The 21,767-nt window shown below is 46.1% G+C and overlaps 2 protein-coding genes across 2 annotated transcripts in view; both read right to left on the bottom strand.

The window, feature by feature from the left end:
• The window catches only part of LOC311041047 (low-density lipoprotein receptor-related protein 5-like protein), a gene marked incomplete at its 3' end in the record, with an annotated part of 31,636 nt that overhangs the window by 2,528 nt on the left and 7,341 nt on the right, over positions 1-21,767 (bottom strand). The window contains exon 3 of the mRNA XM_084051483.1: positions 21,458-21,543. Coding sequence (XP_083907609.1) covers positions 21,458-21,543 — 86 coding nt within the window. The remainder of the gene's footprint in view (positions 1-21,457; positions 21,544-21,767) is intronic.
• Positions 1,621-21,250, bottom strand: LOC311040964 (low-density lipoprotein receptor-related protein 1-like; the record flags this gene model as incomplete). Its single annotated transcript, XM_084051403.1, has 7 exons — positions 1,621-1,631; positions 2,151-2,244; positions 2,351-2,499; positions 15,577-15,777; positions 16,339-16,547; positions 20,456-20,643; positions 21,212-21,250. The coding sequence occupies 7 exons, from the start codon at positions 21,248-21,250 to the stop codon at positions 1,621-1,623; spliced, it is 891 nt and encodes a 296-aa protein (XP_083907529.1).

Genomic DNA, 21,767 nt, shown 5'->3' with positions numbered 1-21,767 from the left:
ATCTTCTGTGTGCCACTCCTACAAACTTTGGAAGCCAGTCGTAGCCAATCCATCATTTGTACCGATCTGCTTGAGGTTTGGACAAAATGTGTAAAAGTAATATCAGAAAATGTGCTTTGAGAAAATCTGCCTCTTGGTGGCGCTATAACAGCCTGATGTGAACCAGAGGTTCTTCCTTGACCTCCAGGGAGTGTGTGTGCTACGTTTTACGCCGATCGGTCCAACGGTGCCGGAGATTAGCTGCTCACAGACACACGAACGGGGTGAAATCGTAGTCTCTGGCCTTCAGTCGTCCGTCCTGGCGGAGATAATACATGGAACCTCACTGCTTTACCACAACATCAGCAGCACCACTGCTGCTGTGATTCACTGTTAGTGTCTCATTCACCTCCTAAACCCCCTCACAGCACCAGTACACGCATTCACCCCCCACCCCCACATTCAGCCCCCCCCCCCACCCATCCAAAAAAAACAAAACAACGAACAATCAATAAATAAGATAAACCCGCCAACTCCAACAACGCAGCAGCAGCAGCCATTGAACTGGACATACTGTATGATGATGACTAGGGATGTGAAAACAAAGTCGATTTTTGCTCATCTCTACCCATTTGGTAGCACTTTATGTATAGTTATTATAAAGTGCTACCATATATTTTTTGTAATGCTTTGTTCAAAAATATTAATATGTAAACATTACTGTTTTCCAAAATAGCCAGTTCAAAATGTTAAACATTATCAAATGTTTTCCAAATGGGAGAGGAACGGTGTGCGTGGTGAGCCTTCACCTAAGAAAGATTGAAACCTAGCCATAGTGATGACCAGCGGGCAGAAAATATCACTGATTTGACAGCTAAGATGATAGACGAAGATATGATGCCTACTGTTAGCGTTGTGGAGGAGAAAGGCATGGTCAGGTACATGTGGTTCTACTGTTGTGGAGGGGTAAGGCATGGTCAGGTACATGTGGTTCTACTGTTGTGGAGGGGTAAGGCATGGTCAGGTACATGTGGTTCTACTGTTGTGGAGGGGTAAGGCATGGTCAGGTACATGTGGTTCTACTGTTGTGGAGGGGTAAGGCATGGTCAGGTACATGTGGTTCTACTGTTGTGGAGGGGTAAGGCATGGTCAGGTACATGTGGTACTAGTACTGTAACAGGTCAGCCTGCTGCTCCCCCATGATCATGCAAGCCGCTGTCTAACACCACTGGTTCTCAACATGTGGTCTGGGGCCCACCAGATCACAAATAAATAAATATCTGCTATTTTCAAAACATTTAGGAATATTTTTGGATCATTTGAGGAACACAAATATATACCACCTTCACAACACATAGACCACCTGTCCTCTGTACAGACCACCTTCACAACACATAGACCACCTGTCCTCTGTACAGACCACCTTCACAACACATAGACCACCTGTCCTCTGTACAGACCACCTTCACAACACATAGACCACCTGTCCTCTGTACAGACCACCTTCACAACACACACACACACACACACACACACACACACACACACACACACACACACACACACACACACACACACACACACACACACACACACACACACACACACCAGAGTGTGTACTATGGTATGTTAGGACCCAGCCTAGGGGTCACCTAGGGGTCACCAGGTGTAACACAAACACATCCAGACAACAACACTTTAAAATTCATAACATACTGATTTATTATAGAAACTAGACCGCTGTCTGTTAGGTACCACTCTACTGAACCATGTAAATAGGGAACACATGACCCACCAGTTATGAAATACACTTTATACCTGTTGTCAGAGTGTCTGTCTGTCTGTCTGTCTGTCTGTCTGTCTGTCTGTCTGTCTGTCTGCCTGTCTGTCTGTCTGTGTAACAACAACATGGTGACTGGACCCTCAGTCCTATCTACAACATGGTGACTGAATCAAGTCCCACAGTTGTAGTGAGCAGAGGAGGTCCCAGACAGATCATAATAAACCTTTAATCCTCTGAGGTTGTCGGCTATTTCCACATGAAGTAACGGGTATAGTGGCCATTTAAATGTCAGTGGTTGTAACAACATGATCAAACTGAAAAAAATACATTAGTTTCAACACTGATAATAAAGCATGAATAATGAGGTCATATTTTTGTCTCAACTCACAGCAGTCTGCAGGTTCGTCTGACCGGTCCCAACAGTCATCTACTGTGTCACATTTCCATGACAACGGAATGCACTCGTAGTTCTTACAAACAAACTGATGGGGGAGACAGAGGATTATGTTTAGAATCAGTAATGTATCAAAAGCAGACATGAGACATAAAGTCATACAGCGTAACACAAGTGAAGGAGAGGTGAATCACCTGGCTGGCAGAGCAGTTGGACATGCACTGCTTGCCATCAGCTGCCAAGTAGGAGTTGGTGGGACAAGAACACTTGTAGCCTCCTCCAGGTGAGAGCAGACACAGGTTACTGCAGCCTCCATTGTTGGTCTGACACGGGTGACCGGCCACTGCAGGGTGGAGAAAACATGCACACATGGAACAAACATGAGAACACACACCTATATGTTACAATAAAGCAATAAGCCACACCAGGCTGTGGTTTAATGTGAGTTTAGAGCAGCTATGAGGTGTTGTTAGGAACCATGCAGAGCAGAGTGACTACAACCCTCTAACTGTTCTACAATCACTGTAAACCACCACCTCACATGGTTTATTGCTTTGATAAAACACCACATATGGCAACATGACAATCATAGACAACCCAATTAAAACGAGAGTTATGAATATAACTAAGGTTCTACGAATTCCGGATGACCGCCAGAGGCAGTGTTTTCAACACCTGGATATTCATCGTGCGCTCGCGCATAGGTAGAATATTAATACCATACCTGTGTACACGCACGCCACCTATATAGGTGCGGTGCACACAGCGATCATCCTCTTGAAATCTTTTCGTCGAGAATGAGATTCCGAGTGACAGTCAACTCTGGCGGTCATCCGGAATTCGTAGAACCTTAGTTATATGCATAACTCTCGTTCTACTTCATTCCTTCTGACCGCCAGAGGCAGTGTTTTCAACACCTGGATGACTAATACCAACATAGTCACGAGGAATCTGCGCTTACCGAGGTCGGTTTGGAGATAGAATGAACAGACAACAGCACAGCCATAGCTGCGAGACGGCCAGGTTGACATATATATATATATATATATATATATATATATATATATATATATAGGAGCGGGCACAAAACCCATGACAGATGAAGCCCATTCGGCTGCATCTCCTGGCCTGCTCTAAGCCTGTATCACTGAGGGAGAGGCTCTGGCAACATCCCCGGTCAAAAAATGCCTTGGGGGAAACCTAGAGGCCCGCTGAAGACATACATCTGCCTGAACGCAGCAATGAAAGTCTCCATTGAGCCAAGGCACAGCTGTGCCCTTCATCACAGACAAATACAACCAAACTCCAGCCATCACAGCTATGTCCTGCCACAGAGCCCGGACGGGACACAATAGGCAGGTACTAGAATGCAGTTGCTCCACCCCTGGTTGAGGAGCAAACTAACAAATCAATAGGCTAGCTGACGTGAAAGGCAGAAAGCCTTTGAGGACGTAAGGAGGGGTCGGCCATCCCACTTTAACAGTCTCTGGCAATGCCCAGGGCATGAAGCCCACCAACTCACTTTTGCATATGAAGCAGTGAGGACAAAGAGTACTAGCAGATAGTCATCTGAGAGCAGCCTGATGTACCGGCTGGGGACAAAGCTTCCAATACTACAGGCAAGCATCATGAAGGCACCCATGCAACCTGTGGGAGCCACACGCGGAGAGCATCTCAATGGTAGAGAGGCTGAACCCTTCATTTAACATCATCCGCGGAAATCTAGAGCGGCATAAGCACAGAGCAAAGCTCCCACCTATACAGAGGCCCTTGTCCCAACTAGAGCACAATTCACACTCGCTGGCGTGCAACGCCCTGGTATATCAAAGCGGCAGGGCAAGAAACACCCTCAACGCTAATCCTTATTCTTTTTTTTTATTTTATTGTCGTCCAGCGACCAGCAGCAGCGGGGCGAGACACACCCCCAATGCTTGCGGTATATCAAAGCGGCAGGGCGAGAAACACCCTCAACGCTAATCCTTATTCCTTTGGTACGTTGTACGAAAATCCAGTAATGTTCAGACAATAGTTTTGAGTTTCAGTGGTCATTGACGCAGCCGAATGTTAGGAGTGAGGATGCCACATGCACCTCCCCCCCCCCAAACTGTGACAGGAGATCTCGTCTCCGTGGAGAGGCCAAGGCACTTCATTGAGAAGCTGCAGTAGGCCAGAGCATCTTGCCCTAACGGACTGGTCTGTCCCGGCAGGGAGACCTACAGTCAACAACGCGTTATGCCCTCAAGGCTAACGGTACTACCGCTCTGCCATACCTATGCACGTGATCCGAACTGCTATCGGATCCAAGAGGCTTCCAGTGGGAAACACGTCCGCAGCCTGGACTGTACACCCAACAAGCGCATTGCTATGAAATTTGCAAGATGAGGCAAGGCCCACGGAAGGAGCTTCCAAGCCTCCTGCAGAGACTGACTGGGTCAAGCGCCCCAGAAGACAGACTGTTGACCTATTGTGTTATTGAACACGGCATAAACATCCTGAGGGCCAGGTGCACTGCATGCAGGTCCAGTGCATCAACAACGCTGGCTGGAGGCCCTCACCATTCTGTTGCAGTCTTGGGGTTCGAGGCCCAAGCCACAAATATATATATGAGTAAATAAAGTAGATCAAGCAGAAACCTTCCAACTGAACTGCCTGTTCGCGGTGCACTATGCTGCAAGGCCTGTCGGGTAGCAGGCCCAAACGTCTGGCCTGGAATGACAGGCAGAGTGTGAAGTGTCTCACTGCCCCTCCATGAGAGTGGGGCCTGTTGGAATGGTCCACACTTTTCTTTTTTTCTCCACATTTGTACATACGTGAAATTCATCCGCTGTATTTATTCACCAATCCTAGAACTACTAGGAGCAGTGAGCAGCCATTCAACGGCGCTCAGGGGGCAATTAGGGGCTCAGATAGGGACACACATCGACCCATTGCTGGCCTGCCATCGAACCCGGGACATCCAGAGGCTCTGGCTCCCCATGCGGGCCACTAACCACTCAGTTATGGCCACCCCTTAGAAAAGCCACACGTGGCACTGACCTTATGCAAGTAGACAGTCTGCTGATTCTCTAATCATGCAAGCAAACGCCTAGAGTGATAGGCGCTGCATAGGCGCTGCATAGGCGCTGTAAAGGCGCTGTGTCTGCGTATCAACACTCGCATGCCGGAGGGCCAGGGCGAGGTAGTCAGGGGAATGTCCAATACATCCCATGCCAGCTGCTTTGGCATGGCTCTAGGTAGCAGACCAGAGACTAACACTGTGGCCATGAGCAACAGTCATCCAGCTCAACAGCTTCATCTAGTGACATCACCAGAGAAGCAATGTTTACAGTTTAGGCTTTTAGCAGGCGCTCTTAATCCGGATCGACTTACAGTAAGGTAAGTAAAGTAGGCAATGTTGGCATCAGCCACTAGCCTTAGGTCTAGGCCATATTGGGCTGTACTCCCCATGGCCGACCAATTAGCTAAACATTCACAGCCATAGCCTGTGTCAGGCACCATAGTCAGGACATGACTGGCGCAAGTAATGGACCTTCTCTTCTGGGACCAGCAATTGTTGCAATAATCCATGGGCAACAGCAACCGAGTGAGACACTCGATACTACTGATGACGTAGCCGTACCGAAAGCGAGAATCATTCAAGCTACAGTGTCAAGGACACAGTATGATAGTTAAGAAGTGGTGAAGCCAACACTTCAATCGTCATATAGAATTATTTAAGACTATTGCACTACCAAGCACATAGTATTATCTGGATAGCAGCAGAGCGACATACACTCAAGCTATGATATCAAGTATTCACAGTATACTGTTGAATAGCAGTAGTGAGTACCAGGTACACACAGTATTAGTGGGTAACAGCAGAAGAGCGAGATACACTCAGTGCTATTGATAACCTAGCCATAGCAAAAGAGCGAGAATCGTTCAAGCTACAGCGTCAAGTACCTATGTACTTGTTAATGTATTCCGTTGCCTTGGACCCCAGGAAGAATAGCTGCTGGCTGTCCTTTCGCCGGAGCTAATGGGGATCAATTGCCAATAAACAAGTTTATTGATTATCAGTACACCGAGTACAATTTTACTAATATGCAACGTCGTCGTAGCAAGGAGCGATAACCACTCAAGCCACAGTGTCATGTCATGTGTCAAATACACACAGTATGATAACCAAGTGATGGCAAAGCGAGACACACTTGAACCATACTAGTATTATAATTCCATTTTACTGCCAAGCACAAAACAGTATAATCCGAATAGCAGCAGCTATGATACGCACTCAAACTGTGAGGTTAAGCACACACAGTGGCAGTATTGGCATATCCCTGTTATATCACGGGCAAAATATGCTGCTTAAGTCAGTACTGAGCAGCGTTTACTACTTAACATGTGTTTTGGCGCTCAGTGGAGTTGGGACCTGTATGCACACACCTGTCCGGTAGTGTGTTATTCTCTGGACATAGCACCAAGTACATGTAGTAATAGGTACACAGTATATCGTCCAATAACGACGAGTGAAGCACACTCTGGATGCTCTTTATTAGCTGCAGCAATCAAGCTAACAAGCACCACATGTCTGGTAGATAGAATGTCTGCGTTAGAGTGAGAACCACTCTCAGCCAAAACCTTCACAGAAGAGGGCTCATACAGTGGTGTAAAGTAACTAAGTACATGTACTCAGTACTGTAGTTAAGTACAATTTCGAGGTATTTGTACTTTAATGGAGTCCAGTTCTCCGCCACTGCGCCCATTAACGCTTTGGTCGTCCCTTCGAGGCGAAAGAACACCTCCTATGAGACACATTAACCAGTCAATCTGGCTCCACCGCCGTCATGTCGTCGAGGGGAGAGCACCTCCTATGAGACATTAATCAGGCAATCAGGTTCTGCCGCGGTCTCTCAAAGTGGGAGTCCAAGGCTGCAATAGACATAGCATCGTCCTCATGTTGATCAGCAACATCGACAGTATCATGGCCATAGTTCCCATCTCTGACCTGGAGTGGAGGCGCTGGGGCCACAGCATCGGTGCGGGGAGCACCAGGCTGCAGGTTGAGAAGAAGGGCCTCAATCTGAGCAAACTCAGAGGTCAATGTGTCCACTTTGCGGGACAACGAGGTCCTAGTACATGGGCGCTGGCGCTTAGAAAGACCCCTTACAGGGCTCAAGACTGGCATTCCTGAGGGAGGCAGTGTGTATATCTGCCTGTCTCTCACATATCATGATTTGTGTGCATGGGGATCTCACCTTATCAAGCTCAGTGCTCAATGAGTCTTCCAGTTTAGTAGACCTTGTATTGCGAATTTGTACTTCCATGTACTGATGTTCTCATGTAAATAAAGTACATCAATCAATCAATCAATGCCCAACGCCAAGACAGTGTGGGCACAGGACATGGCCATCTTCTGATCCCAGAACAGCCGAGCATGTGTTGCAGGTGTCACAGTTGCTCTCTTCCTTTTTTTTCCCAGCGACAAGCAGCAGTGGATGGGAAACACTCACAATGCTGACGCTACGTTGCGGTGGTCCGCACGTGGTTGTAAAGCGGCAGAATGGGATACACTCTCAACGCTAATACTTTACACTCCTTTCGTCCAGCGACAAGCAGTAGCCGAGTGGGAAAAACACTCACAATGCTGACGCCATGTTGCGGTGGTCCGCACGTGGTCGTAAAGGGGTGCTCCTTCCATTCCGACATCTCGCTACTCCGACTAGTGGCTTCCGCGTGCGGTTAGGGTTAGGGTTAGGTATAGGGTTCGTTAACGTCGGAAAGGCGACATGTCGGAAAGGCGAAATGCACCCGGTTGTAAAGCGGCAGAATGGGATACACTCTCAACGCTAATACTTTCCCCTTCTTTCTGCCAGCGACAAGCAGTAGCGGAATGGGAAACACTCCTAATGCTGACGCTATGTTGCAGTGGTCCGCACATGGTTCCTCAAAGCGGCAGAATGGGATACACTCTCAGCGCTAATACTCTCCATTTCTTTCGTCCAGCGACAAGCAATAGTTCAGCGAGACACACTCAATGCTTACGCTATTTGGCGGTGGGCCGCCCGCCATGGCTTCTCAAAGCGGCAGAGGGAGATGCACATTCCATTATATCTTTCTCTTTCAGAAAAAATGTTATCCATTCCTGTAAACACAGCCCAATAGCAAGCTAGCTCCATTCACCGCTGCAGGGCTGCTCCTACATGCGTCCTTTCTTTTCCTTTGCGGTTCTTTCCGATGCCCCTATGAATGGGGTAATCCAATGTATAAAGCAGACTACGCAGTCTCTGGAGGACGAACTAGTTCGTAGCCCCAACCGTGTTGGTTGCGAGACTCCACGCGCATCTGCAGTTGATCGACCTACGCCTCTTGGAGGCGAAAAGATGAAAGAGGATGATCGCTGTGTGCACCGCACCTATATAGGTGGCGTGCGTGTACACAGGTCACGAGTGACTTTGTTGGTATTAATATTCGACCTATGCGCGAGCGCACGATGAATATCCAGGTGTTGAAAACACTGCCTCTGGCGGTCAGAAGGAATGAAGTAGAACTGTATTTAATATCCTCTAACTTTGCTAAAGGAAAAACTCCAGGATCCATATGTGTGGTTATTGAGTAGTTTACGATGAGGCTCAACCAATCAGACTCAAGCAACAGAACTATCAATTTCACATTATTACTACTACTACTACTACTACTACTACTACTACTACATTGTATTTATATAACCCTTTTCAAAACAGATCAAATAATACAATAACAGATAATAAATAAAATCCTTGGATTGTTTTTTTTGTCACATATATATATGTATGTATGTATGTATGTATGTATGTATGTATGTATGTATGTATGTATGTATGTATGTACAGTATATGTGTGTGTGTGTGTGTGTGTGTGTGTGTGTGTGTGTGTGTGTGTGTGTGTGTGTGTGTGTGTGTGTGTGTGTGTGTGTGTGTGTGTGCGTGTGCGCGCGTGTTGTCAAGGAAATTTGAAGTATGTAATATTGTTAATCTGAAAGAACTCTATAATGTGAATTTAGAACAAACCAAAGTATAGTTGTACTGCTTTTTAAGTTTCCCGCAGTCTGTGTGCCCCCACCCTGCTTCTATGAGACAAGCTGGCACCTATGCAACACTTAAATTATTTTGTTTTGTCATCATGCTTGTTGACTAAATTAACATCTCTATGTGAAAAACTGTTTGTGTGTGGTGTTGAGGGGGTGTGTCTGAAACAAGCCTATTTAACCAGAAGTGGAGCATGACCTCAGTGAGTCAGCTTGTATGTCCCATTGATGACGTGTACGTTGGCTCCACTGTATTAATACCTTTAAACTCTCTCATACTTTGGAAACTGAATTCTTGTCTGTCTCCTTATTATTGTGTTATGAGTGCCCTATACAGATTCTGCTTGCACATTTGGAGGTTATCCGCCGTCGATTATTGGACTGGGTTTGCTGCTGTCGGTGTTTGGCGGTCCAGTGGAGGGGTATGCTTTGCTATCCTTTGCTTTGGAGGCCCAACCAGTCTTTCGCTGTTCCGCCAACCACCGCAGTAAGTGTCTTGTTACTGAGGAATGTGTTGGGTGTACTATGGTGAGATAGTGTTTTATTCAGTGTTTTAAAGTACAGTATTAGTGATGAATTGTGATCACCATAGGCTTTTTGATGGTCTATATGTAGGGAGACTGAAATGTCTCGCCTTCATGCGCATGACACAGATCAGAGGGACTTTGCTGGATTTTTTGAATACATCCTTGAGGATACAATATATGCAAAAATGGAGGCTGTGGACGTGTTTTAATCTTCTAGATTTGTATTCTTGGTGGAATGTTTTTTAGTGTTGCCGATTAACGTCAGTCGAGAAACGCAGTAATCATAAGCCGACACACTCAAACCGTTAGGAGGTCATGTTTAGTCAGGTTGTGTAAATGCGTTCAGTGACTCTTTCATTGTTAGTTTTTCCATGTATTTGTATGGAAGTTATTCAAATCAATCAATCAAACGGTCGCCGGCTGTCTGTTCAGGTGGACTTTTGTCCGGCCTGAGGGTCCTGTTGTACAGAGATACAACGAAGCTAGCACAGAATGAATGATTTTGTTTGTTTGTTTGTGAGTCAAGAGTACATTTGTCTTTAAAGGGGAAATCCACCCATTTTCAATATTTAACTATGTCATTAATATAGCATAAAGGAGTTGTGTGGAAATAAGAAAAAAGTTCCCCCCTTTCTGTGTTGCCTTGAACTGGAGGATTGATTGTGGGTTTAACATTGCAAATTACAACATGATGACTCATCATGTTGTAATTTGCAATGTTAAACCCAAAATCAATCCTCCAGTTCAAGGCAACACAGAAAGGGGGGAACTTTTTTCTTATTTCCACACAACTCCTTTATGCTATATTAATGACATAGTTAAATATTGAAAATGGGTGGATTTCCCCTTTAAGTTATTTTCAGCAACATAAGTTGTTTCTTTGCTTGAGGCTTTCTTTATGTCTGTTAGAGGGGGAATTTTTCAATGGCCTCCCATTTATGAAAAGAACCTGCAAGAAGATAAACCCTTTTGTTGACTGTATTAGAGATTGCCTTAGCATTTTCTTGGTTTTAGGCATTATTTTTAGGTAAGTGATATTGGTTTTAGGTTTTTAAAATAGAAGCACATACTGCCGCCAACTGTCTCAGATCAACCGACACCTGTAGTTTTTCTTTGAAAGGACTGGGCTTAGACCTGTATAGATATTCAAATCAGCCCATTGATACACCAGTCGCCAGTCTGAGTTTTGTGGTCTGTTGACTGCCAGGTTGACTGCCAGGTACTCAAGGAAAGTGAGACAGCATGATTAGATTAACCATTCATTTTGACACTACAATGGAAGTGGCATTATTTTTAGGGATTAGTGATTGGGTTCAGGATTTCTGCTCCATTGGGACGCCATGGCAAGCGGAAATCTGAAAATACCAGTATGGGTTTATTTTCTGAGTTTTGGGCTTGGGGGAAAGTTACTTTCGATAATGTGACGATTTGTTTTGTAATTTTCCTTCCCAATTTCTTTTAGGATCGGTGTCGTTATATGGGAGGCTAACATAATGTTTTGATGTGATTTCATGTTGTTGTATAATGAGTGTGTTTTATCCCATGTGTATTCTGTGACTAATGGCACGAACAAACTAATCGATAACTGACCTATTGAGACGTGCGTTGTCGGATGTATTACTTTACATTTGAACTACAGTGGAACTGTTTTGAGAGAGGAGGAATTGGGGATGATGACAGCGTGCAATATCTCTACGGCTTGTGTGGTATTGAGTATCGTGGTTTGCTATAACATATTGATATGTTTTTTCCGTATGCAGAGTCAAATGTCATGTGATATATATGGGTACATTGGCCCTCATTTATCAACGCGGTGCAGCCCGAATAATGAGCGTACGGCGTAATCACCGCACCTTTCGGCATTTATCAATAAATCCTGACGTGGGCTTTTTCCTACGGTACGCTGAGATCTCACGTCTGGTCGAGACCAGTTGTTGACGTTGGCTGCGCCCGTTTATTCCATCCTAGACCTGCGGAGCAGCAGTGTCTCACCGTCTGACAAGCATCTGGACACATAATCCACTCCTAGTCCTAAATGTGTATATCTACACTATAATCGCTGTAAAAATATACTATTTTATAAAGTAATTTAAACAAACTGCTTTAACAGTCATTCAGATAAGATTGTAGATCTGTCTGTATTGAAAATATCAGATATACAAGCTCACAAGCCAGCGTTGCATCGCGACACGTTGTGAGCTTGTAGATCTGCTATTTTCAAAAATATACGAGCGCTTTTGCGCCGGCGGCCACCTTTTCATGGACAGCGAGGTCTACAAACTTACAGTAGCTTGTCCTATGTTATGGAGTTATGTCATAGAGAGTTATGTAGGCTACACAACCTGGCTGGGTTAAGGATATAAACCCGACGCTCCGATATTAACGTGGCGGCACGGAATCACTGCATTCCGCCCGAGTCTCATGTACCGCTACGCTACGGACACGGATATGAAAGACAAAGTTGGGCGGGCGCGTGTGTGTGTGTGAGAGAGAGAGAGAGAGAGAGCGAGAGAGCAAGAGAGAGAGGCGTGTGCGTGTGCGGCGAGGCCAGCGGGGGGGGGGGCGACTGTTTCTTATTGGCTTTTCATGTCTTTGGTCGTATTCTGGTTCGTCTTCATGTCGTAAAATCGGGGCGTTTTTGAGAATATTTAAGGGCGTGTTATTTAAATGACGCTCGTTTCAGCCGTGACATTTATCAACGCTAGGACCAAGTGTAAGCTCGGATCAGCTGTGTAGGATGCGTTGATAAATGTGACTTCGACGTTGGTGTACGGCCGAATATATGGAAAAATATACGCCGGTTTATAAGCTGCGTTGATAAATGAGGGCCACTATGTGTAGCTACACTATTTGAAAATATTTCATCTAACCCTATATATCCCTGTGTATAATAGATTTTGGCTGAATGTTGAAATTATGCCCGGCTCTGGCTCTGTATGGAAGTTTCTAGAATTCTGTGATTTTGCATTGTATGAACCCGTGTAAAGATGAGATTATTTACACATGTCTTGTGTTTCTTTTTGTCACAGTTCGAGCGCCGCCGCGCCTCCGGCCCCGCCCCCCCCTGCTCGCCTCTGACTTTTCACTGTTTTGAGCCTATGTTACTGCGGTTCGCCCGGCTGTTCTTAATTGTACCTAATGACTCTTTTCCCTAATTTAAGCCCGTCTCAGCCGGTGCTCCTTGCTCTGACATTATTCCTGTTTTCGGTGTGCCTGCCTATACTTTGTTCGTGTTGAAGTATTCCCTCTGTTTCTGAGGGTTCTGTATTTGTTCTTGTATTCTCCTTGTTTCACCAAGTAAAGCCTTATTTATCCTTATCCTTGTGCCGTGCCTGCTTTTGGGTCCACCCGTGCCAAAACCGTGTGCTCACCGTGACAGAATGTCAGAGCCACTTGGACCCAGCGGTCACATGTCCGTCGCCTGCCAGACCGATGTCCAGGTGGATAAGTTGGATTTGATTATGGACATGCTCGCTCTGATGGATTCTCGCCTGCTCCACTTGGAGTTTACGCTGGCCGGCGGCCAGCGGTCCATGCTCCATCGGACCCAGGATATCTGGGAGCGGGTGGTCCAAGGCACCGCTCCGTCTCTGCGCTCCCGTACGGCGGCGTCGGTCCGCTCCAGCTCGCGCGCCATGTGCGGGGGTTCGTCCAGCGAGCCAAGCTCGGGCGTTCACCCCGAGCCCTCTTCATCTTCTGGGGCGTCCTCCTCTTCCTCCTCTCCTGTACCACGGGAGTGGTCACCTCCTCGGACCCGCGAGAAGGCTCGCCGTCCGCGGTCCCTCTCCCGCGAGCGGGCGAGGGCTCCTCATCGACGGGTCGTCTCGTCGAGCCACCGTCCGGCACCTCGCCCCTGTTCCGTTCCTGCTGTGCCTTCCCGTCCGTGTCCTGTGCCTGCCGTGTCTTCCCGGCCGCCTGCGGTGTCTCCTCGCCCTGGCGCTGCCCCCGGGGAGCTGTCTGTCCCGCCGGTTCCACTCGTCGCCGGTTTCGAGGGTGAAACCGAGAAGGATCGGCGGATCCGTCTGGGCCTCTGTTTTTATTGTGGCGTGGGGGACCACCACATTAACAACTGCCCGGTGAGGCCCCCACGCCCGAAGAAGTGACAGAGTTAAGTCCTAGTTTTTGTTCTGTTTTGTCGCTCTTTTTTAGAGTAGTTTTGTGTTGTTTTTTGGCGTTTTTGGCTCACCTCCTTTTCCCTGTTTTTTCCTCCTGTCTCTCTTTCTAACTGTCCTATCTACAGCTCCTGTTTCGCCCCGGGCGGGCGGCGACGAACGACGGGGTGGTCTGCCGGGACGTCCGAACCTGGACCGGCGCCGCCAGTATTCGGTGCGGCGTCCGGTCCTCCTGATTGGTCCGCGGTCCCGGCAGGGCCGCTCGAGTCCCGTTCACCGGTCGTCGCTGTCCGGGGCCTCTTGTCTTCTGCCTTGGCTTTCGACCTCCCCCCCCCCCCACCTGGTTCTTCGCCTGCCGCCCGGGCCTCCCCAGCCGTGTCCCGGCTGGTTCCCGGCGGCCCTTCTGGCCTCGACCCCCCTGTCTCCGTCCCTGGACCTTCGCCCGCCGTCCGGGCCTCCCCAGCCGCGCTCCGGCTAGTGCCCGGCGGCCTTCCGGCTTCGTTCCAGTTTTCTCGGCCTGGGTCTTCGCCTGCTCTTCCGGACTCACCTGCCGCAGTCCGGCCGGACCCGGTTGGCCTTCCCGGCCTCGACCCACGCCTCGCCTTCCTGCCCTGCCTGTGCCCTCTGCGCTGATGTCCTCCGCGCAGAGCCCTGATGTTTGATTGTTAAATGCTGTTATTAAATGTATCCAGTCATTTTTATGAAGTCGCCCTGGAAGGATGGTTGGGGACAAGGGGGCTGCAGTTGACTTTTCCTAGTGCAAGAGAAAGAAGCATTAAAGGTTTTTCGCATCTGCCTGGACGACGTTTAATGTTCGCATTATGCCATTTTTTGTTTTCTGTTTTGCAATCTCATGAGTTCTTTAAATGATTAAAACGGAGGAATGTCAAGGAAATTTGAAGTATGTAATATTGTTAATCTGAAAGAACTCTATAATGTGAATTTAGAACAAACCAATGTATAGTTGTACTGCTTTTTATGTTTCCCGCAGTCTGTGTGCCCCCACCCTGCTTCTATGAGACAAGCTGGCACCTATGCAACATTTAAATTATTTTGTTTTGTCATCATGCTTGTTGACTAAATTAACATCTCTATGTGAAAAACTGTTTGTGTGTGGTGTTGAGGGGGTGTGTCTGAAACAAGCCTATTTAACCAGAAGTGGAGCATGACCTCAGTGAGTCAGCTTGTATGTCCCATTGATGACGTGTACGTTGGCTCCACTGTATTAATACCTTTAAACTCTCTCATACTTTGGAAACTGAATTCTTGTCTGTCTCCTTATTATTGTGTTATGAGTGCCCTATACAGATTCTGCTTTCACAGTGTATGTGCGTATATATGCGTATACCCATCCTATAACTATAGGAGCAGTGAGCAGCCATTCACTCACACACACACACACACACACACACACACACACACACGTGCACACACACACACACACACGTGCACACACACACACACACACACACACACACACACACACACACACACACACACACACACACACACACACACACACACACACACACACACACACACACACACACACACACAGGGAGTAATGGGGTTCAGAGTCTTGCTCAGGGACACACATGGACACATTGCTGGAATGGAACCTGCTACAACTACTGTAGAGCCTCTGGCTGCCCAGCCGGGCTCTCTAACCACTCAGCTATGGCCGCCCCCAGTGAGAGTGAATAGTGAGAGTGTTGTATACAGTAGGTGGTACAGACCCTCAGGTTGTCTAGAGGGGTGATACATGTGGAGGTCACGTGGATTATACAGGTTGCTGATGAGTTTGATCTCATTGGTTCCCTGAGTCTTGTTGGCTCTGTAGATGGAGCCGTAGGTCTGACTGTAGGTCTCCTCTATCCAGTAGATGTGATCCTCAAACAGAGTAATAGACATGATGTAGTGGATGTCCTGACTCACAACTACAGACACACAAAACCAAAAGAGTCACAATATTATAAAATACACGAACAAAGTATTATAAAGAATATTATAACAAGAGTTAAAATGCATAAATAAAGTTTACAAAGTAAACAATATTCTCACTGTTTTCCTTGTTTTTTTCTTACTCTACCCATGTAAAAATGAACATTATCTATTCTTCTACACAGTAACACTCTGGAGTGTTAATTTAACCACATGAACCCTATGATCCTATTCTGGGACAAACATTCACCGGATATAGCAGATCTACAAGCTCACAACGCGTCACACTGCAACATGTTATGAGATTGTAGATCGGCTATTTTCTGCAAAGATATTTAGAGCAAAGAGGATAAAAGGAGGGGCCTAGTATAGACCCCTGGGGAACTCCAGTCAACTAAGTATAATAGGGATTACTTTTACTTAATCTGAGTACTTCTTCCTCCCCTGTGTGTGTGTGTGTGTGTGTGTGTGTGTGTGTGTGTGTGTGTGTGTGTGTGTGTGTGTGTGTGTGTGTGTGTGTGTGTGTGTGTGTGTGCGCGTGCGTGTGTGTGTGTGACCTGTGTGTCTGTTGGTTCCATCCAGGTTGGCAAACTCAATGTGTTTCTCCTTGTTGTCGCTCCAGTAGATGTGATCGTTGATGTAGTCTAACGTCAGGCCGTAGGGCTTGTAGATCTTATCCTTCACGATGATGCTCCTGTTGGTGCCGTCCATCCCCATCCTCTCTATGTGGGGGTTGTAGTTACCACTGTCTGTCCAGTACAAGTACCTGTCAGGAGACACTGAGTCAGGGTCACTGTTTGACATCTTTACTGACAATGTAACATATTGTTGTCGTCGGGCAGAAACCTTGAATCTCCATATTTCAACTGTTTATGTTTTTTAATTAAGCAAGGTCCTACTTCACTATACAGGGGTGTTGAATAAAAGTGGTTAATATAACTGATCTACAAGCTCACGTGTCGCCATGTGACACATTGTGAGCCCATATATAATAATAATAATAATAATAAACTTTATTTATAAAGCGCTTTTCAAAACATGGTTACAAAGCGCTTTACATTGGCATTCAAATACATTGCACAAAGAACATATTTGGTGTTGACGGTGAGGCAATTCAGTTTAAAAACAGATGGTAGGATAAACATCCATAAAATCATTACAGGCAGGGACAAGAAAACAGTACAATAAAACAAAACAATAATCACATGGTCTAAGAGAAAGCCTTGATATAGAGGTAGGTTTTCAAGAGTGATTTAAAGGATGCCACTGAGTCTGCATCCCTCAGGTTCTGGGGTAAGGCGTTCCATAGAGTAGGTGCCTGGGCTGTAAAGGCCCGATCGCCCATAGTGACTAGGTTTGTTTGAACGGGAGTCAGGAAACCCTTACCCGACGATCTGAGGTTGCGCCCAGGTTGATGTGGTGTCAACATGTCTGAGATGTACGAGGGGGCTAGACCTCGCAGGGCTTTAAACGTTGTCAGTAGGATCTTAAAATCGATTAGAAATCTCACTGGCAGCCAGTGCAGGGAGGCCAGGACTGGTGTGATGTGATCACGCCTCCTAGTGTTTGTCAGTAATCTAGCTGCTGAGTTCTGAATAAGTTGGAGGCGAGAGATAGCTTTTTTGCTGAGCCCAGAATACAGCGAGTTACAATAGTCTAGGCGTGAGGTGATGAAGGCATTTATTACTTTTTCGAGGTCTGAAAATGTGAGGAATGGTTTGATTCTGGAGATGTTTCTCAACTGGAAGAAGCATGACTGTACTACTTTGGATATTTGTCCATCAAGGACAGATCAGAGTCGAACCACACACCTAGGTTTCGAGCTGAAGTCTTCACGTTGTTTGCCAGGCTGCCTAGTTGTGCCTGGATAGGGAGGGTGGAAGTTGGGGGGCCGAATAGGAGGATCTCGGATTTTGCCTCGTTTAGTTGGAGGAAGTTTTGGGACATCCAGCACTTAATGTCTGAGAGACATGTGAGGATCCGGGATATATTACCTGAGTCATTCTGTTTGAGTGGGATGTATAGTTGTGAGTCATCTGCGTAGCAGTGGAAATGTATGTTATGATTTCTAATGATATGGCCAAGTGGGAGCATATAAATTGAAAAAAGCAGTGGGGCCAGAATTGAGCCTTGGGGGACTCCGCAGGACAGGGGGACCTCAGAGGAAGACGCCTCCCCGATCACTACCGAAAAACTCCTATCAGTAAGGCAGGAGCGCAGCCAGTTTAGTGCTGTGCCCCTAATGCCAACCCATTTTTCCAGGCGATCAATTAAAATAGCGTGGTCTACCGTGTCGAATGCTGAGCTAAGGTCTAGAAGTATTAAAATTGAACAGTCACCCTTGTCAGCTGCAAGTATTAAATCATTGGTGACTTTTAGAAGAGTTGTTTCGGTACTGTGGAAGGCACGGAAACCTGATTGGAAGTCCTCGAAAATACTGTTAAAATTCATAAAAGCTATCAGCTGATTAGCCACAATCTTTTCAAGGATCTTTGCTAAAAAGGGAAGCTTTGAAATAGGCCTAAAGTTGCTTAAAATCAATGGGTCGAGTGTTGGTTTCTTTAAAAGTGGTTGCACTAATGCAGCTTTGAGGGTGGAGGGAATGATGCCAGTGGACAGAGAGCAATTAGTAATATTTAAAATATTGGGAGCAAGTGTCTGTAGGATTTCTTTTAAAAATCTGGTTGGAATAATATACAGAGGGCAGGTAGTGGATTTCACCTGTTTTTTTCCAGGGTGAGCATAGAAATCTGGTCGAACATATTTAACATGGGAGGAGGGACAGGACAGATGACTAGTGCTCTGGACTCTGGGATGATCTGCTGTCTGATGGCCTCCACTTTGGTTGTAAAATGGATTAACATTTCTTCACACATTTCGGGTGATGCTTCCAGAGGCTGACTGGATGGTGGACCAATTGCTGCATCTATAGTCTGAAATAGGACTCGAGGATTGTGACTTTGAGAGCGGATTAATTTAGAGAAATATGAGTTTCTTGCCTCCTTGACGGCACTCTGATAGGCGGCCATGCTTTGTCTGAGTATATTATGAGATCCTTCTTGCTTATCTTTTTGCCATCTCCGTTCTGCTCTTCTACACTGTTGTTTAATTTCCCTTGTGTGGTCATTTAACATGTAGGGCATTCGGTTTCTGATATTTTGTTTTAAAAGGTGCAATTTTGTCCAGGATATTTGTGCAGGTACTGTTAAAATTATATACTAGATCATTGACAGAGTGTTGGGACTGAGGAGGGATGGAGGAGACGGTCGTGAAGGCCTGCTGGAAGCGAGAGGCAGACTTCGTATTAAAAACACGCACATAGGAAGAAGATAGGGGCTTAGGAGCCGGGCATGGAAGAAGTGTTTGAATAAGCACTGTATGAGATCTGTATGTCAAACCTTGTACCTTTTATGCCCATATATAGAGATCACTGAAGTCATCAGTTTATGTCCATACATGGCCCCTTTTGTGCCCAGCTGACTGACTTGTTTGAGCCTAATGCCACTTTGAGGTTAGACAACACACTCCATATTTGGGCGTAGCTGCATTGAGAACTCCTTATATGGTTAAGGCTGAGTCAAGGTACATAAAGTGATCCAACGTGGTCCTTCCCTTAAACCATTTTTAATATAAGATAAGAGTGAAATGTGTGTGTGTGTGTGTGTGTGTGTGTCCGTGCGTGCGTGCGTGCGTGCGTGCGTGCGTGCGTGCGTGCGTGCGTGCGTGCGTGCGTGTGTGTGTGTGTGTATGTGTGTGTGTGTGTGTGTGTGATGCACATTGTGTGTGATGCACATGATAAGAGTCTCTGTGGGAAAATGTGTGGATGTAATGTTTATATGTAATTCAGTGTTCTTGTATCCGTGGTGTTGAGGTTCATGATGTCACCACAGTGTGAGGTTCATGATGTCACCACAGTGTGAGGTTGATGATGTCACCACAGTGTGAGGTTGATGATGTCACCACAGTGTGAGGTTCATGATGTCACCACAGTGTGAGGTTCATGATGTCACCACAGTGTGAGGTTCATGATGTCACCACAGTGTGAAGTTCATGATGTCACCACAGTGTGAGGTTCATGATGTCACCACAGAGTGAGGTTCATGATGTCACCACAGTGTGAGGTTCATGATGTCACCACAGTGTGAGGTTCATGATGTCACCACAGTGTGAGGTTCATGATGTCACCACAGTGTGAGGTTCATGATGTCACCACAGTGTGTGGTTCATGATGTCATCACAGAGTGAGGTTCATGATGTCATCACAGTGTGAGGTTCATGATGTCACCACAGTGTGAGGTTCATGATGTCACCACAGTGTGAGGTTCATGATGTCACCACAGTGTGAGGTTCATGATGTCACCACAGTGTGAGGTTCATGATGTCACCACAGTGTGAGGTTCATGATGTCGTCACAGTGTGAGGTTCATGATGTCACCACAGTGTGAGGTTCATGATGTCATCACAGTGTGAGGTTCATGATGTCGTCACAGTGTGAGGTTCATGATGTCACCACAGTGTGAGGTTCATGATGTCACCACAGTGTGAGGTTCATGATGTCACCACAGTGTGAGGTTCATGATGTCACCACAGTGTGAGGTTCATGATGTCACCACAGTGTGAGGTTCATGATGTCACCACAGTGTGAGGTTCATGATGTCACCACAGTGCTCTTACCCGTAGCGTACATCCACAGCCATGGCCTCTGGCCAGTTCAGGCCGGTGTTGACCAGGACTGTTCTGTACGACCCGTTTAGTTTGGACACCTCTATGGTGTCACTGACTCTGTCACACCAGTACAGGTTTCCTGCCACCCAATCAACAGCCAGACTGGATGTAAAGCTGATCAACGTGTTGTGGAGGACCTGTCAATCAACCATACACATACTCTTTTTTTATGCAATTATTACAATAATGTCTTATAGGGTAGAGTATTTTCATTAGTTTATCACAAACATCCTATATTTTAAATATTAAAAAAATAGCTGATCTTCAAGCTCACCACACGTCGTTTTGTGACATGTTGAGAGCTTGTAGATTTGCTATTTTCACTCTTTCAATTGTATTTTTTTAAATCCATTTTGCAATTGTCAAGGGGGGTGGGGGCAGCCAGATGCTGTGTCTATTTTGGGGTCCTTGTCATGTAACAGTGTGTGAAGCCCTGGTGTAGAGAGACAGGAAACCAAGGACAGAAAGAGGAGAAACATGTGAGACAAGACCAGGAGTCAGATTCAAACTCACATCCTCACATGGTCTGTACACTAACTGACTGAAACACCAGACACCCTGTTTTCTGCTTTTATATTTAACACTGATGTCACAAAGTATTTTAAATACAAGTATAAATACTCTGAATTACATGTTCTGTAAGTAATTTGAATTCAGTTTCTCTTCCCTGTCATTCATCCTCATTGTTGTCATTGTCACACTGACCTGGACGTCAGTGCCATTGATGTGCATGCGATTGATCATGGGGGTACTGTAGCGGTTCCATTCTATCCAGTAGATCATCTGCTGCTGATAGTCAAAGTCCAGAGCCCTTGCATAGTTCAAGCCCTGTCACACCACATCAGTTGTGTTAGTCTCAGACAGGAATACATTCCAGCATGTCAAAAGCAGTGTGTGTAGAATATTGTATAGGATTACATAGGATGTGTTGTTATGTCTAATGGTTTTCACCTGTTTGAGCTTTGTGGAGCTGGAGCCGTCTAAGCTGATCTTCATCAGGTTGGAGATGGTGGCTACGATGAGGAAGGGCTCCACCTCTGGAGAAAGTGAGACATTACATTTGAGTTGAATTACCTTTACAAATATACAAAAAACGGGAAAGTATCCGTTTCATTTTAGATTTTAGTGTTGGCTATTAAAAAATAGCAGATCTACAAGCTCACAGCGTGGCACGAAGTTTTGAACATTTTTGAAAAATCTTGAATAATCCAGATCTCTTTTTTACACAAATCTTCTCTTCTGGGGGTCCCTGGCACACAAC

This window comes from Gymnoscopelus microlampas (genome assembly GCF_963454915.1).
Source record: "Gymnoscopelus microlampas genome assembly, chromosome: 24".
Lineage (NCBI taxonomy): Eukaryota > Metazoa > Chordata > Actinopteri > Myctophiformes > Myctophidae > Gymnoscopelus > Gymnoscopelus microlampas.
Note: the sequence above shows the minus strand (reverse complement) of the source record. Positions and strands in the feature narration are given on the sequence as shown.